The sequence below is a fragment of the Myripristis murdjan genome, chromosome 7, assembly GCF_902150065.1.
Source record: "Myripristis murdjan chromosome 7, fMyrMur1.1, whole genome shotgun sequence".
Taxonomy (NCBI): Eukaryota; Metazoa; Chordata; class Actinopteri; order Holocentriformes; family Holocentridae; genus Myripristis; species Myripristis murdjan.
In genome coordinates, this window is record NC_043986.1 from 11,083,328 (window position 1) to 11,101,368 (window position 18,041).

Genomic DNA, 18,041 nt, shown 5'->3' on the forward strand with positions numbered 1-18,041 from the left:
ATATTCTGTCTTGCACTGCTGGCTGATGAGGTAACTTACATAATTAACAAAGGGGGTTAAAAAAAAAAAAAAAAAAAAAAAAAAAAAAAAAAAGATATTCTAGGAAAGGGAGCAAAAGCTTGTGAAATTTGTGTCCAAACATGTTCTGATAGAGGTGATCTTGGAATGACAAAGAAATGGAGAAAAAAGAGAAACAAAGAGAGAAAGAAAGAGGCAGACATGGAGAAAAAAAAGAGAGAAGAGAGAGAGAGAGAGAGAGAGAGAGAGAGAGAGAGAGGGAAGGCAGAGTTCAAATCCCAAGCGTGAGAGTGAGGTGGGAGAGTTGGTGGAGAGAGTGAGTGGAGGGGGTGCTGTCTTTGTGGGAGTGCTGAGGAGTCAGTGATAATTAGCTCAATTAGTGACAAAGGCAGTGTAATAAATACCGACTTAGTGTCTGGGTCCCTGCTGGCCTCTCCCTGCGCAGCCTGCGATGTGGCCCTGGCCTGACGGACAATTCATTAAACTGACAAAATACCCCACCGTCCAGGCGTGACGCAGCGAGTTAGCCCCCTACAGGCCCGGCTCATTGTTCTAATTGTCTGGGCTGGAGTCACTTTGTGGCCCCCTCCTCCCTCGCCCACCCCGCCTTCACACTCTGCCTTCAGAAAATCCATGGAGTTAATGCCCCTACCTTACTCTGTAAGTAGGTGATCGGCAGGTTGGAAAAAAAAAAAGGCAGAAAGAGTTCCTTGGGGTGGGGTGGCTGGGGTGGGGTGGGGGGGGGGCATAGTGGGATTAGCGAATGGAGGTTGCCTGGGAGTGCTGGGAGCAGCGCCGATCGGAATGTAGGAGAGATGAGTCCAGGAGCTCGGATGCGGGACAAAGCGAGAGTTAATAAGGAAAGATTGAAGGGGCTGGCGACAATGGGCCGCCACCCGAGTCGAGATGAAATTGCTTCCGCGGATTATTGGGAGAGGGTGTGAGCATTGTAGGCTTTTTTGTGTGAGTGTGTGTTTGGTTGAGCATTTGTGTGTTTGTGACTCAGTGTGTATGTGTGTGTGTGTGTGTGTGTGCATGCAGGGGTAGGGGGAGTGCTGGATTGATGGCTGCCCCTCTGGTTGGGGAGCAGGGGACCAGGGGAGGCCAACCGGCTGTTCCCACAGTCTGTTCTGCTGCAGCCACCTTTGACACACGGGGCTGCCAGGCGGCGAGCAGGCAGCCGTGGTGAGAAAGGCACAAACAAAAACAACTGCTCTCCTCCGCAAAATCACTATCTCTCCAAAGCCCGCAGAGAAGAAGGGCAGGCTCGAGGTGAGGACGGACAGAGGGAACAAGAAACGAGAGCAGCGGAGAGAGAGAGAGAGAGAGGCGGAAATAAAATACAGAAACAGAGAGAGGGGATGACAGAATGTTAGGCTAAGATGGGTTCTCATTTTTGGTTTGAATCCTGTAAGGCAGCGTATGACCAGTACATCAAGATAATAACATATTGGCAAAGAAACATCCAATCCTGGCTTGAACATGACCACAGTATATTTCATATTGTTAGCAGAACATCTATGGCGCAGTATTTATTCTGTCATTTCGTTTAACGTCTAAATGGAAGTGAGTACTCTTCCTCATTTCACTGTCATCCCAATTCATGGTCTGACCTGTTATACATATACTAATTGCTACATGGTGAGTTTCCTTAGAATCAATCTCTTTCCCATTTTATCAACAAAAAAGCTAAATCAAAGCATTATGTGGTGCTGTTTTTATAGGACTCTTAAGTTCAGCTTAACCGACAACACTGGGGCAACAGGTCATATAAAGTTAAATGTATAATTTTGCTAATTAAGTAACTGGATAATGAGGAATAAAACTGCACTGCCTACATTGGGCCAGAGAGTGACAGAATGCCACTATTTAATGGGTGTTCATGGTTTAGGCTTGAGCAAGGAAACAGTTTTCTCTGGCCCAAATTGTGCTCCTTAAGATAATGCAGCAATCAGGTCAATCACCAGAGGGTTTCTTTTTTTTTACACACACACAGAGAAGATGATATACCATAATGAAGGCACAGCAGCTTCCTATTAAAATTCCTGCTAAATTGTGGAAAAATGTTTGCCCGTTGGGTGGAGTTGGCTTAATTTGAAGGGTGTATGATAAAGAATTTAGAATTGGGTTTGGGTCACCGCACTGAATGATAGGCTGCTCGGAGTGGTTATGATGGACAATCTGGGGTGGCTTGGATCTAGTGCACAACACTGCTATGATTGCTGTGCTGTACCAACATTACACTGTAAGCCCAGAATTCATTTGTGGGCCAAGATGCAATTAATTAGGACATTGTTATGACAGGAACACCCTTACACTCCTCATATAATAATAAAAAGCATTTGTGTGGTGCCATTAAGTAACCGCATGGCTATTATGTAATAAGGTATATAATTACTACTTCATCACACACATATTACATGCAAGATCTTAATCAACTGAACACCACCTAAAGTAAAGGGAAACTATTTCAGATAATTGATAACAGTTAATCCAATGTGTCAGCTTTACTCAAAATCAATTCAGATTATTAGGAAACAATGGAAAGAAAGAGTATTAGTTGGTGTGAATGTGTGTGTATGTGTGCACATTTACAAGTGAGCGTGTTTGTGTGTGCGTGTGTGTGTGTGGGTGTGAGGATGGCAGCTGGGAGGCAGACACGGTCCTGGAGAATCGTCCCCTAGCAACTGACCTTTTCGGCAGATGGCAGTTCCAGAGTAACAGCCACCCAGCATCACAATGGCCACGGCCTCCTAACATCTCCATCACTTCATCATCTACCGGCCTGCCACAGCATGTCACACAGGAGAGAGGGAAGGTTACACACACACACACACACACTCACGCACACATGCACACTTCCTCACTTTCTCTCCAATTCTCTTCTACTCGTCAACATTCCAGACACATCGGTATGAGCCTGAATTTGTCAGTTCCCATGCTGGGACAGACTCTGGTATGGAGGGATGATACAAGGACAGATTTAGGAGACACAGTGGACACTCGCCTCTGTCCGCAAACCTCCAGACGCTCTAAAACCACTGTTTCCCGTTGTTGGGTTTGCTGCGCACTGTGAATCAGGGTGGGAATGCGGACAGACCACTCGACCACTGTGTGCAATCAGTATGATGTCTGTGGTCAAACCCTGTGCCCCTGTGGAGCAAAACGGAGAGTGCGCACTGCATTTAAGGTGGGAGGGATAAAACCTTGTGGTGTTTGTGTGTGCATGTGTGTGTGTTTGTGACAGGGCAGTGCTCATCACACGTGGTGACCTGTAATGTTGTTGCATGTGTGCGCGCACAAGCGTGACCGAATTTGCACACGGATGCGCCTCTCTGAGTGTACATGGAAGACAGTGCATGTTGCGATAATTTATGCTGCATTACCGACCCCCCACACATAGACATGATGACCTCTTGATTATGTCTTTGGCATGTCGGCCTGTTCCCTGTTGGCTGTTTTTTTTATTCGTACTAAATAATCTCCTCAACCACTTGACTGTGGAGATAAAGTCCTCATCGCGGACAATCCATCTCTATCCCGTCTCCTCTCACACTGCAGCCCAGGAGTGGTTCAGCTGGAATCAGTGGGAGGACAGCTTCAAGTAGCATTTGTTACTCACTCAAAAACAAATAAATGGTTTACTTGATAAGACTCGACAAACAACATGACGCGGATACAGTGACATATCAGTCCTGGTTTCATTGGGATCAAGTGTTATAGGTGGAAACTGTGAGCCAGACCACGACTGTAAACCGCCGTATCTTCTAGAATAGACGATCTGATAGCAAACACTGTCAGTCCGCCTGTAAACAGAGCTGTAATGACAGGGAGAGATTTAGGGGAAGCACAACCAACCAGCAGAATATGTTTACAGACATCTCGCAATGTATGGGTACAGCATAGCCATGTTTCAAACCTAAGTCCCACATGAAATATGAACGCATACTGTGGTGGAATCCATGTGACACAACATGAGCCTGTGCATCATTTCTCTTGTCAGCAAGGATGGAGCCTGCATTTATGCTATCATCAGGAAGGAAGACACAGGCTAGTCGATGATAAATTACTGCGACGTCTGTCTAGTCATCGTGAATTTTGACAATTTTGCATCCAAATTTATTTATATGAAACTGGTGATAGTATACGACTTTCTTAAACTTATTGAATTGTTTCTTGCACTAAAAGTGAGAATGCACTGTGAAATATGCAACAACCACAGCAAGTCAAATGTACCTGTAATGCACTCGGCCAATAGAGATGATTCTCATTTTGATTTTTTTTTCTGTGTACTACCTTCACATAACCAGGATCAGAACATCCTATCTTTGAACAAATAAACAGAAAAAAAAAATCTGAAGGAGCAGGGCCATTATCTCTAATCTAGTAAATACTGCTGCTGGAGACAAAGAGAGAAAGTACTCAGTTTTTTGGTTTTAATTACAAGCTGTGTTTTTACAGCGACAGTGGGCGAGGGCTCAGCACTGACACAGCAACAGAGGAATGTTTATTTGCTGCAGTTTAGGAGCTGAGTGGCTTGCAGGAACTATGACACATTCCTGTGTCACTCGCTCCCCTGCTTGCAGACGCACTCCGCTACCCACGTTCACACTCACACGCTGGCATCCCATGCGTTGGTGCACAACTGCACATACTCACACACACCTATCACTCCCTGTCACACATCCTACCAACCCTCTAAATGTGGCACCTCTGGAATTCATAAGCATCCCCAAACCTTGTATTACTAACATTATTGTCATTCATTGCAACTTAGTGTGACCTGACTTACTGGGCCTGATACTTCCCAAAAGTGTGTGTCACAGTGTGTGTGTGTGTGGCAGTGGTACAGCGGTGACTTGCAGATGAATTATTCACGCCTTACTTCAGCATTGGGGATCCCAGCCCACAATGTGTATGAATGTGTGCTTGTGTGCGTACATGCTAATGTGTGTGTGTGTGTGTGTGTGTGTGTGTGTGCATGTGTGTGTGTGTGTGGCTGACTGCATGCACCTCTCCATCTTCCAGCCCTTCTCCAGTCCTGTCCATTATCCCCAGCATCTGGCAGCCAAAGCCTGTAAAGAAGACATTTCTCTTGGCAACTGTTTTTTAAAGGCAGTGACACAGGGGACAGCCAACCACAGGAGCCACACATCTTCCAGTCTGCATGCATAGTGAGAACTGCTTGCATAACAGAAACTCCCTAATCTCTCTCTCTCTCTCTCTCTCTCTCTCTCTCCCTCTCTCTCTCTCAGACACACACACACACACACACACACACACACACGACACTGCTCCCGCCCACCCTTGTCTCTCAGCAATATACTCACCCAACCTTTGAAGGCTAATCGCTTCCAGAACCAGAGCTATCCTACAAACTGTGCCAGCAGTCTTTCAATACATTTTGCACCCTAAAAAACTCTTCTTGGCCCCTAAATGAGTATTTTGTTCAAGTAATACGGAGCAGGAGCAGGCTATAGGAATGACACTGCAGCAGCAGTAAGTGCTGTGATTTTATGTATAAATGTGTCCAATTTAGGGACATTAAAAACTGCATCTTGTTGACATGGGTAATTTCCAAAGTGCCAGAGTTAAATCATCAGACTTACTGTGTAAATGTCATCTTTCGGGGGAATTCCAAGTCACACTTTCAACAAATGCTGAACGGCTGTTGAGCCTGTCAACGGCGACCGAGACGCAGGAGGCCGAGACACAGAAAGACGAGAGCACCTGAACGTGTCTTTACCTAAAACTCAACTGCTGAAGACACTGCTGCACAGTATTGTGTAAATGCAAAGACGCTGACACTTGCCTTGCTTAGTATATGCATTATATTAATACCACATGCAGCTGCAGTGTGAAACCTCTCTGGAGGACAAGCATAATGTTAGGAGACTTGTTTTTGCTTGGCTGCCAGTTATAGAGTTCTTTGGCAGGCGTTTTAAGTAACTCATCTGAAAGGCAAACGGATATGCTAGGAGTTAGTTTAACAGAATAATCTGTCTAATTTTGATAGGCTGCTAACTAAACATTTGTCTAGCAGGAACTGTCTCTGGGATGTAAACAGGTTTGTTTGATTACAGCTTGATTCGTTTTGGAAGACGGATATGGGGCAGCATGGTGGCTTAGTGGTTAGCGCTGTCGCCCCACAGCAAGAAGGGCCAGGGCTTGACATCCAGAATATGTCTGTGAGGAATTTGCTTTTTTCTGTGTCTGCATTCATGTCCAAGTGTTCGTTGTCTCCCACCAACAATATGCACATCAGGTGGACGGCAGACTGGGCTGCTCATGGTATTAATGTGCATGAGTGCCTACCAGTGTCAACTCTGCAATGGATGGGTAACCTCTTCCTGCCCAAATGCATGCTGGGATATGCTCCAGCGCCAGTAACCCTGAGACAAAAAGGAACGAATGAGAAAAACATGTTAAGTGAAATGCATTTTCTTTTTGCCTGGCCCTTGATTTCATGTTTGTTAGCAGAGATCTCTATAAACGAAAATGAATGGGTTCAAATGGGTTCATACAAATATGAGCAAGAGAAACAAAGCATTGCACTGACTACAGGATCAGCAGCCTGCACAGGCTTGCTGGTCAGTACACATACATCTGCATGTCCTTTTCCACTTCATTTCCTTTGCTTTCATCGCCATGTAAACAACTAACGGCCATCTTTTTCAAAATGAACAATCTCCAGGTTCACTTTGCTGCGCTTGTTAGAGGACGTCTGCACTTTTACACCCAATCATTCTTTCACTGCAGCCACTGATGTTGCTGTTCTTTGAGTTTTTCACCACCGTTTTCAGTTTCCCTAAAATAAAGTTAGCTCTTTGATCCTCATGCCCCAAGTGACATGCAGAGTTAATTACCACAACAGAGCTGGGATATTCATATTGTATTGCTTTTTATTCTTTTTGCATACAGCTTTGTGGGCCACTTCTGTCAGCACTGTTATTAGTACAAACTCACCTCGGGCCCTCACATCCTTTTGAGCTCAAATCAAGTCAGGGAGTCGAAGCACAATGCAGACATCTAAGTAGTAGATGGCTACCATCTAGTGGGTAATCAGTGACATTACAAACTAATTATAAATTGCAACGTGTGAAACTATCCATCATCTCAGGATCATCTCAGGCTTACATTAAATTAATGTTATTGTTTGTTTTACTGTTGTTTTGATTATTTCAAAAAGCAGAAGAGTGGCCTCTGCGATCACTTACTGTAATTGAAGTAGCCGTGCCTGACAGGAATGATGAGGAGGAGGAGGAGGAAGGTGAGCGGAACTAGCCTAGTCTGATGTAATGACAGCATATTCCGCATAAAAGAAGAAATTAAAGCCCCCCTCCAAATAAAAGCGATGGAGCACAGCCACTCCATCTCAGTAGGGGGCGGTATGCACCTTGAATTGTATTTGCAACTCAGTTAAAAAAAAAAAAAAAAAAAAAAAAAAGCATCACTGAGGAAGAAGAGCATCAGCAGCAAGTCTACAGCTGCACTTCCTGTTCTTCCTCCTTCCAGCCCTCCTCTGCACGATGGTGAGTGTCTCTGCGGCCGAAACGGGGCTGCACCTCCTTCACTGAGAGCGACAGGGAATGCAATTACATGCAATTACATATTTACTATTATTTGTTTTATTATACTTATACTTTATTATTGTTTTTTTCGCATTTATGTAAATTATCAGATGCATGTTTTGTTTTGGGGGCTGTCAATTGTTCCGAAGGCCCATTATCCCGAAACCCCAATAGTCCAAAAGATGCCCCTTGTGTGAATTTGGTGAAGTTGAGGCAGGAGTCTCCTCGGGTCAAGGTTAGGGTCAACAGGGTTGGTTGCATTTCTCGGCATGGCTGCAAAACTCGGTGTAACAGCGGCTGTCACTGAAATCCAACACGTCCAGTTTGTGTTTTTGGAGCAATGGGCATTTATTTTCAAGATAGCAGGCGGACGGAGTGATGCGCTTTCGAGCTTCCCATGGGACAGTTGTCGGATTATTGGGGTTTGGGGAAAATGGCACCGATGACATGACATGAGCCTGAGTCTGATCCGTCTAGTCTGTCTTGGTGGTGTCCGTCCAAACCGACATCCGACACCCGCAACAGCCGCAGTGCTGCGCCGAGCTGTCAGTGGGACATGCGGTCATTCAGTACAGGGGTGGCCAAACTTTTTTCATGTCCCGGGTGCCCAAGGTGGCAATCTTTAAAGTGCCCCCAGGGACCTTGTTAAGATTCAAGATTCCCTTTATTGTCATTTCTTGGATATTTCCGTACACAGAAAAAAACGAAAAGGTGTTTCTCATCAGTGCAGTTTGTACAGTGCAGTTAAAAAAAAATGCATAAATAAATAAATATTAAAGGCTATTGCGATTTGTGTCAAGTATTGTTTTTTTTTTTTTTTTTTAGGTGTTTTAGGTGCTGTAACAATTTCTAGTGAATTTAATCACAGTGAAATTAAATTAAATTCTTATTTTTCTGTTGGTTTTTCAGAGCGGGGTCCCAGAAACACACTTAAATCCACTGAGTTTGTTTCTCTCAGGTCTTCCGATTTTCCCTGTTGCATCTTTTGATTTTCCCTTGTGCCTAAACCTCAATCTGACTTCCAGACCAAGAAGAGAAGGAACAACGGCCGTGCCAAGAAGGGGCGTGGGCACGTCCAGCCCATCCGCTGCACTAACTGTGCCCGCTGTGTGCCCAAAGACAAGGCCATCAAGAAGTTTGTCATCAGGAACATCGTGGAGGCTGCCGCTGTCAGAGACATCACCGAGGCCAGCGTGTTTGACTGTGAGTTGCCGCTGTCGGCGCTGCTTTGCCGATGCCACTGGAGGCACAGATGAAGTTGGTGATGGATTTTAGTGCAGCAGCAGGGGAATGACCTTACCTGTCATCTTTCCCAGCTTACGTGCTTCCCAAGCTGTACGTGAAGCTGCACTACTGCGTGAGCTGCGCCATCCACAGCAAAGTGGTCAGGAATCGCTCCACAGAGGCCAGGAAAGACCGGACACCACCGCCCCGCTTCAGACCCAGTGTAAGTCAAATCAAACGGATCCAGTCCTGTGTTGGATGTTCAGCAAAATCACAAGGGGGACATCTGACACAGGGCTGGGTGAAATGTCGATATTGTGATGTGAATCTCCATATCATCTGGGATTTTGGATATCACAATATCTTGACATGGCATGTCAAGTGTTGTCTTTTCATGGTTTCAAAGGCTGCATTACAGTAAAAATAAAATGGGATGAAAACAGCAAAAGGAGAGTCTAGAGAGCGAAGTATTCAAAGATGCTGCGATGTTTGAATTTGTTAATGTTACCTAGTCCTAACATGAAATTAGTGGCCGTCCTGATAAATGGATCTTAAAGGGGTGTAAAATTGATCTTCACTAATACTTTAGAAATAGGTCCACTTGTATCGCTCTACATTAAACAACTAATCTGCGTTTAAAGTAAAAGCCAGTTTCTCAAGTTTTCGGTTTATTTTAGAGATTCAGTGGAAAAAAATATATTTGTTTATCTGCAGGTAGACGAGCTTATACCCTCAAAGTTTCCCATAAGACTTTGCCACCTGTAGAAAATGTCTGATTGAAAGATAAATTTGCCCACTTGTGAAGATTGTCAGTATTAAATGTGGGCCACACCACACAGTTGTGCAAATTCACAGCTAAAAAACAGCATATGCCCGTAAGGACTACAACCAGATTATTTCCTCAGAACTGATGGTTTTCTCAGAACTATAAAAGTTTCACACGCCACAAGAATACATAATATATTTTGCTGACTGAGGTTAATCAGCTGACCTGGTATCACCCAACATGCCAGGCATGAGTGAGCACGACACACCCTTGGTTAACTCCTGCCATGTCATTTCAAACCTAGTCTTCTGAAGAGCAGCTACTTAATATGCAAGGTGAACATAACATATGGTAGACTGGTTTCACAGGGAGCTACCTGAAACGCAACTTCAGTTCTATGCAACTTTTTTTTTTTTTTTTTTTTGGAGTTCTCTAGAAAACCGTCTGAGGAAAATGCTGAATTTGGTTTAAGGAGATATAATTGAATTCACTCTGCACACTCTTGCACTTTTGCATGAATGCTTAATTATATATGGGAAGTAGTTGATAAAAAATTATAGTATGTAGGAATAAGTTATACTACATACTATTACATACTACTTACATCATACAATTATGTAGGATAAATTCCTACATAATTTATTTTACATACTCTATTTTAATCTATTCTTTTCAATTTTATTTTATTTATTACTTTTTGTGAATTTAAACGTCTTGTAGTGTCCCAGTATTGGTGATCACAGATAAATATAGGAAGGATCACTAATTCAGTTCATTTTTTTTCTCCATTATAGGGTGGTGCCCCCCGAGCCCCTCCAAAGCCCATGTGATGTGCAATTTTTAAATTATGTTATTATTGTGAAATAAAAGTGGTGAGAAATGTCAAGTCTGCATCGCCTTTGTATTCTGGACAAGGTGGCTTACTGCTGTTGATCATAGTGAATTGCGGTTAAAAAAAAACACAAAAACAAAAACAAAAAAAGTTTCTACAATTAAAAAGTATTTTCAACTGAATGTACCGTACCTTGATGTGTCACAAATATATGTAACAAAGGGTCAAATGGATATTACAGCTTAAGTCTGCTAATTGCTTTGTACCGTCACTCTGGAGAAAACTGTAACTCCTAATTTATTTTTGAGCAGTAGGTGAGCAAATAAAGACATGTATAGCATTACGGTTAAACTAAAGGAAATCCGTTTTACAATAAACTTGACTTTATTGACAGTAAAAAGTTTCTAGAATATCGAGGGGCACGGATCTGTAACTGCAATTACATCTTGGAAAGCAACATGACTTTGAAATAATGAGGCAGTTGTACATCTTGAACTTTGAGGTAAAGTGTTCTGTCATGTTACATCATTCACAAAAAATTGTAGAACATTAAAAGTCCACACGAGAAAACAAAAAAACCCATGCCTCATTTTCACTTCTTGAGATTACTTCACATTTCAAAAATAATTCACAATTCAGATAAAAGCAGAAAATGACAAGCACACATGCTATATTCCATTCACACACATTTCTCTACTTATCAAACCAAGTGCATTTTAGATTACTTTTTTTTTCTCAAAAGGTTTCAAGTACGTTTTTTTTTTTCTTTTTTTGCCAGCAATTAAAGGAAATAAAGTTAAAACTATGAAGCAGCAAACCCACAATAACAAGTTAGAATACTGAATTTGGTCTCATTCATGTTCCCAACATTAACATTATCAGCTAACTCACCATACTGTAGCAATAAGGTATTTGGGTGCTATAAAGAAGCAGGAGGTAACATTTCATGGACTTGAGGAATATGCTGGATAAGATTTGGGATATAGCTGACTAAATACACCAAGGCTGTAACAAACAACACTAAATAGATAACCACAAGTTATATTAAATAACTGAATAGACCTCAAATAATTTTGTTAATTATTCATTTCCCATTATGCAAATTCATTAAAGTCTCAGCCTCAAGCACTGAGTGCAAAACCACAAAAGACTGAACTTAACTAAAATTATATTTAATTTTTAGCTTGTGACACACGCTGTCACACACTGCAGCAAACTTGAGTGTAGACCACAGGTCCAGTCCGACACAGTGGGATTCTGTAGGCCAGCTCCATTAATTTAAAAAAACAAACAAAAAAAAAAAACATGGTGTTGCAAATTAGATACTCAATTATTGTTTGAGCACTATGCAATTTCTCAGTGCAGTAGAACAATCACAGAAAAAAACAACCCTAACTTGTAAAGCCATCAAGTGCTTCAGTGAAGATGCTCATATATATAAGCAGAGAACCTCAAAGTGCAGTCCTCTAAAGGGGTAGCACCCTGGCCCATCTCAGTCAAACTCTTACTGTACACTACATGGGTCATGGTCTGATCTGCACCAGTATTCTAAGGTTCACTTTAAAATTCAGCAACCTATTCTACATTTGAGCCCTGAAAGCAGATTTCCCCCCATACATTTTTTTTAATTCATTTCCTTTGTGATTTTGCTATGTCCTGATAGTCTTCTCATTGATCTCAAGTGTAGCTGCAAATATCCTCCGTTCTGAGGTGACTTCACGCACTGTTGAACCATGCTGTAAACAATGTGTATTCCTAAAACAGGGCACTGCTGTAGGAGTTAAGGCAATCCATTTCTGTGCTTCGTCTGTGACAAAAGCTCCTCCCTAACCCAGAGGCACAAAGCTCTCAGTGCATATAAAGCTTACCTGACATATCACCCAAAATCCCCTCTTCAACCACAAAAACACAAAGCTCTTTTTTTTTTTTTAAATAAATACTTAGCATACCAAACATAATTATTAAAATGTATGTGCCATGCTTCTCAATTTGATTTTACAAGCATCTATAAACTTTAGAATTAGTCCACCGTCTCTCACCCAAATTATGGGCCTGTGCACCTGATCTAGTGCTGACTACACCACTGAAAAGATGGCTAGTGAAGATTTTTGAGCACCAGGTTTCCCCCCCACTTTATAAGCAGGAGGAAATCCCCCCAAAAGGCACTTTTGAGGCAAAACCAGCAGTTTTGCCAAATGATTTGATTTGGGAGTGCAATCAATCATAGCATATAATTTGCCTCCCTTAATCTTTGAATGATGCGGTGAAAAGACTCTTCACTTCCACCTGCTGTAGCTTGTTTAATATTCTGAAATTAAAACCACAAGTCCTTTTGCTATCACTAGAGATTCAAAGCAACTGATCTGGTGCAGAACAAACGTGAGCCCACAACTTCAGAGAGCAGCAGTCACCCCACTTCATCCCACTGCTATTCCCTCTCCGTTCCCCAAGCTTCCCCCCTCTCCTCAGCCCACCTGGTGCTCTCCGCGGCTGATATGAGAGGAGAACTCGTAGCGGTCCTGGCTGCGGTGGCCGCAGATGTTGCACTCAAAGGGTTGGCGGAAGCCGTGGCAACCCATGTGGATGGTGAACATGACATGGTCCAGGAAGATGATGCGACAGTGTGGGCAGGGGAAGGAGCGCACAGGCCGGTCCTCCCTGTCTACCACCTGCACAGTCTGCCTGGAAGACAGGGGTGACCCAGGGGTCCTCTTCACTATGGTGGGGGCCGGGGGACAAGCCTTTTCCCACTCTGGGTCCAAGTCTTTGGCCTGGCTAGGGCTGGAAGTGGGATGGCTGCGGGGCAGTGCTGGGGTTGGGTAGAGGAGGTGGTGGTGGTGGTGGTGGTTGGAGGTACTTGTCGGCGCTGCAGCCCCTGTGCTCTGCTCTTCCGCTGTGCTCTCGGTGTCTGTGGAATCAGGGCAGCCGTTAGGTGAGGTTGTGTGGCTATGGGCTGAAGGTAGGTCATCACGGCCTTCACCCACCTCCCGCCCTGCTAGGCCAAGAGACAAGGATGTCAGTCCACCTCCACCGTGGGCACGGGGGCCCTGAGGAGCCACATGGCTGTTGATGGAGCCCATCACTGAGCGTATCTCCGTCAGGAAGGCAGGGTGGAGTTGAGAAAGTTTGGGGGGCTCGTGATTTTCACCTTTCCCCGCGGCTCCCTGGAGGTGTTTGCCACCCAGACCCACCAGCCCAGCAGAATCCACAGTCTGCTGAGAGCTCAAGAGGTCCCCTTCCTTCTCAGAGCCAGAGGACAGTTCATGAGGTGCTTCAGATAAATTCAGACACATGTGCTTTTCACCTATGAAAAGGACACATCAACAATGGACACAGATCATTATGGTGTCTCTGCATTGTATTCATTTGCTCCCCCTGGCTCATTCCCCACAACTAAGTGTCTGACATTTGGATGCTTTTCACTGTGGGACAGCTGACAGTGTCAGTCCAAACGTTTGTTATGATTCCAGTACATGACTTAACTCTTATCCAGCTGAAGACATGACATAATTATACTATGTAAATGCATTAAAAATACTGTCTATAAATTAATGAGATATGTATTCAATTTAGATTTGTTTTATTTTAAATGCTGTATAAATATGAAAAACGTGGATTGTTTTAGTAAAACAAAAAAACTCACCCAAAAACTTCTGTGGCGTTGACCTCTTGCGTTTGGTGATGCTGTTAGCCAGTCGGTCCACATATGGGAGTTTTTCATTGGATGGCTGGGGTACTGGCTTAGTCATTGGTTCCAGGTTTGCTGATTCTTCTCCTGCTAACAGCAAGCACATGTTTAATCATTAATATCCTGACAACAGACTGCAATACAGTACAATCATATTCAACGTGCTACATTCCATATATTTTTGCATTTCTCACCATGCATTTATTTAAAGGGCAAGCATCTCTCATGGAAATAAGTGTGTTGTGTGTGTTCTATTACCCTGTGCTGTCTGTGTGCTGATTATTGTCTGGTGGTCCAGACTCTTCAGGTAACTATGGCAGCGCTCAAGATGGTCCTCCAGTGTGTTCTGTTGCTTGTAGCTGCGATTACAGTAGCTGCACTTGAAAGGTTTACCTACTGTTGGAGAGGACCCTGCAATGCAGAGATAGAGTATACAACTGATTTCTTCACAGATGAATAAAAGATACACCATTAAATCTGACCCTAGATGATAGCTAATGAAAGCTCGGAGTGGCTGATCTTTAGTCAAGCTATTCTGTTGTATTTTTATGTAAACTGTTTGCTCAAAATCAGTATGCCGACTATTTTAAAGATGTTGCCTCTTTGCGCATTTATTGGAGGGGATTTTTTTTTCTGAGCAACGTCTTATTGGCTAGCCTTGAGAAAATGGATTTCCCCATTCTTTGGTAATTCCTCAAATTGTTATATGTTACCCGCTAATGACGACAGAAAAACGCCTAACCTTTTACCGCAACGTTTCACCTCAGCAAACAGTCGGAAAGGCTGACGTCAATTCGCTGAAATCCAGTTTGCAAGAATCTTTTCTTCGAAAACGAAGCTTTGAGAACAGTGGAGATCGACCAAGACCTATATAGCGTATGGCCCATCAACACCTATTGAATGTGTGTTCAAGATTTGAAAACACCCAACAGGATTTCCTGTTCTCAAACTGTTAAATGTCATATTTTGTCATGTGTCGTACAGTACAGTCTGGTAAAGAATATTTATTTCCTCTGAGTTTCACAGAAGGGGGAAACGGACGCTTGAAAAAGAGTTGTTTCCTACATTCAACCTGATCAAAACAGGGAATCATATTTTGGACTTACTGTATCCATCAGTAGGTGCATCTACAAAAAAAAAATCAGTGGAGTGTGTTCAGTATGTTAGACACTGTGCTGTTGCATTCAGAGCTTACATTTACCTGCATGTGTGCGTAGGTGTCCAGCAAGGGCATCTCTCCGGCGGCAGGCGTAATTGCAAATGGGACATTTAAAAGGCTTCTCTCCTGAGTGCAACTTGATGTGGCGCAACAAGTTTCCTTTCTGGGTGAAGGAAGCTCCACACTGGTTACATCGGAATGGCCTCTCACCTAACAACAAAAACATGGACAGAGGCTTTCTGAGGCAGCTTATTTTAAATCATGTTGCCTGTCAGAATTATGCAAAAATGTTGTCTGTAAAAAGCATTTGTCTTGTGTTTGGTGTGTCATGAGCTCTGCGCTGGCTCGCCGTTCTCACCTGTGTGGGTACGCTTGTGCACCATCAGTACGTTGGGTCCGATACAAATCATTCCACACACATCACACTGAAGCTTCCCATTGGGCAGCCGGATAGGTCCTGGGGAAGCAGGCTTTGGAGTGGCCATCTCATTGTAAATGCTTCCCCTCTCTCCTCCAGACCCACTGTGCTCTGCACTGCCCTCTTCCATGGCATCCCCTCTGTCATCCTTCCTGCTATCCTCCCTCTTCTCAGGCTGTGGAGCACCCGGTGACTCATCATCACTACACAGTTCAACCTTGATGGAGTTTGCTGAGTACAAAGTAGACAGAGGAGACGCGTATTTAATTTTCAACACATTTATAATGGAGAAATCTGCATATTTCACATAGCCATCATACAAAAAAAAAGGAACAATGACTGACCACTGAGGGAGCGGTGTGGAGAGGACTGCTGGCTGTTTGGAGATCTCACTGAAGGTCCCCGCAAACCACCATAAAACTCCTGTTCCGTTGATGACTCTCCTCCACTGCCTGAAGCACACACACACACACACACACACACACACACACACACACACACACACACACACACAAACACAAACACAAACACACATGTCCAAGTTATCAAAGTTAGTGATGATTTGCGGGCATTGTGCACAAAAATGTACTTACTTTAATACATTTGTGTGCAGTCATTTGCTATACGTTTCAGATATAACCTTACCTGGTGCATATGAGCGTCCATTGCAGTCATCAGTGTTCATTCTCTCACCAGGTGCCTGCAGAAAGGTGTTAAGAAATATTGTATTTTTTTTTTAAATATGTAAATGAATAAAGACAATGTAATGTAATATCATTCATTAGACCCCTTTTCAAATCTTAATTTGTCACATCAATGTTGCAGCTCACAACAAATCTGATGCTAACCATATGGAATGTATAATTAGTAGCTGCAGCCATTTGTTGGTACAGGAATGAGCCTGGAACCCAGTTATCTTGAAACCTTCAATATAAAGTTCCTAAGTGCCTAATAATAAATTCACCTCAGCAGACTAAGCTACTATACTGTTAATCTAGATTGACTTCTCCTTGCTACTGCATGGTATCATGTAGATACTTCTCCCATGTGGGCAGCAAATGAATGCAAGAGCTTCCGCAAGTATAGTCAGCTAATGGCTGAGAGTGTCGAAGGAGGAGTTTAAATCACATGCACCCAGCACTTTATTATATGGGAAATGACTATGGTCAGATCACATGAAACATTATTCATTAGTTGAGGACAAATGAGGATAGTACACTCACAAATCAGAATGAATATCATTTGCAGCATTGTCTGTTGGATGTCACAGCATTCGGAGATGTCTTTATCAGATGCAAATGCACTTTGTGGTTTTTACTTTGATGCATTTAAGTGGAGGTGAGGTGATGCTCTGTTTAATTCCATGTTGGAGAGAGAGAGAGGACACAGAGCCAGATCTCCTGTGCTGCACCTTTTGTTTAAATGGATGACAACAGTGGACAGAGGAGACGGTGGAGAAAACAGGGGGCGGAGACAACACATCGCAGGGAAACATCCTGGCATTGGCCGCGCATGGGGAGCAACAGGCGCTGATGCAGCCGGGAGACGCGCCAGTCAGACCAGGGCACAGCGATTAAGGGACGCGCGCTGAAACGCCGACCCTCGCCTAAAAAAAAAAAAATGTGTTCGTCCGAAACGGCCGACAATGCAGTGCAACATTTAGCCGACATCATCAATTAACCACCACACGCTTATCAACATTCTCACGGCTACTTGCTTTAGCCGCACGATAGATTTCTTATGTGGTGATCAGCTTATAATGAGTAACGACAGGGCGCGACACGGTGACAATTTGTTGCAAGAGTTGCGACTGCCCTTATTATCTGCATAAATGTGGCTGTCATCTAACACTGAGCATGTCAAACTGGCCTGGGCTGTACAATGTTTCTCATGAGCCGTTGCTATGGCACCCGACCACACGACAAATGGCATTCACCTCACCAACTACTCAAAAGCATACTGTACTTCCGAATTAATGCCAATGAATGATCTTACCTAGCGCCGCAGTAAAGTCCACAACCCCGCTCCCTTACCTGGCGACCGACTGCTGTTTTCCTCGTTAACTGTCTGGATAGCTGTTTGTTTTCCCAGGCGACGACAGCATCTCCGGGATTTTTTTTTTTTTTTTTTTTTTTTTTTTTTACCTGGGAATCCCAAACAACTTCCGGGCCCATGCTGGGATACAGACCGAATAATTGTACAACAGAGCTCTTGATCCAGTGATTGTCGAATGCATCGATGCATGCAAGTTGTCCGGGTACAAGTGACAAAAATGTAGCGAAAATGATGCCATCAGTAGAAGTGGCGAGTCACATTTAGTGCACTGCGCATTCATGTTTTTTAGACAAATGCGGGCTGCGCGTCG

At 43.6% G+C, this 18,041-nt stretch overlaps 2 protein-coding genes across 2 annotated transcripts; one reads left to right on the top strand and one right to left on the bottom strand.

The window, feature by feature from the left end:
* Window positions 1–7,485: 7,485 nt before the first annotated feature.
* rps26 (ribosomal protein S26) lies at window positions 7,486–10,459 on the top strand. Its single transcript, XM_030055994.1, has 4 exons — window positions 7,486–7,550; window positions 8,615–8,792; window positions 8,906–9,036; window positions 10,374–10,459. Exons 1-4 carry the CDS (start codon window positions 7,548–7,550, stop codon window positions 10,407–10,409), a joined length of 348 nt encoding a protein of 115 aa, XP_029911854.1. The 5' UTR covers window positions 7,486–7,547; the 3' UTR covers window positions 10,410–10,459.
* A 272-nt stretch (window positions 10,460–10,731) lies between these two features.
* Window positions 10,732–17,850, bottom strand: ikzf4 (IKAROS family zinc finger 4). The gene is made up of 8 exons (XM_030056520.1): window positions 17,710–17,850; window positions 16,322–16,376; window positions 16,021–16,128; window positions 15,617–15,907; window positions 15,301–15,468; window positions 14,358–14,510; window positions 14,055–14,186; window positions 10,732–13,715 (listed from the first exon to the last, which is right to left on the bottom strand). The coding sequence occupies exons 1-8, from the start codon at window positions 17,848–17,850 to the stop codon at window positions 12,877–12,879; spliced, it is 1,887 nt and encodes a 628-aa protein (XP_029912380.1). The 3' UTR covers window positions 10,732–12,876.
* Window positions 17,851–18,041: the final 191 nt, after the last annotated feature.

Bases quoted from the DNA above. Each gene is read 5' to 3' on its own strand.
- ikzf4 (XM_030056520.1), bottom strand. From the start codon at position 17,850: ATGGGCCCGGAAGTTGTTTGGGATTCCCAGGTAAAAAAAAAAAAAAAA. The intron at 15,908-16,020 runs GTCAGTCATTGT...CTTTGTACTCAG, and splicing joins TCCACACCGCTCCCTCAGTG to CAAACTCCATCAAGGTTGAA. The intron at 13,716-14,054 runs GTGAGTTTTTTT...TCCTTTTCATAG, and splicing joins AACGCCACAGAAGTTTTTGG to GTGAAAAGCACATGTGTCTG.
- rps26 (XM_030055994.1), top strand. The intron at 8,793-8,905 runs GTGAGTTGCCGC...CATCTTTCCCAG, and splicing joins CGAGGCCAGCGTGTTTGACT to CTTACGTGCTTCCCAAGCTG. The intron at 9,037-10,373 runs GTAAGTCAAATC...TCTCCATTATAG, and splicing joins CGCCCCGCTTCAGACCCAGT to GGTGGTGCCCCCCGAGCCCC.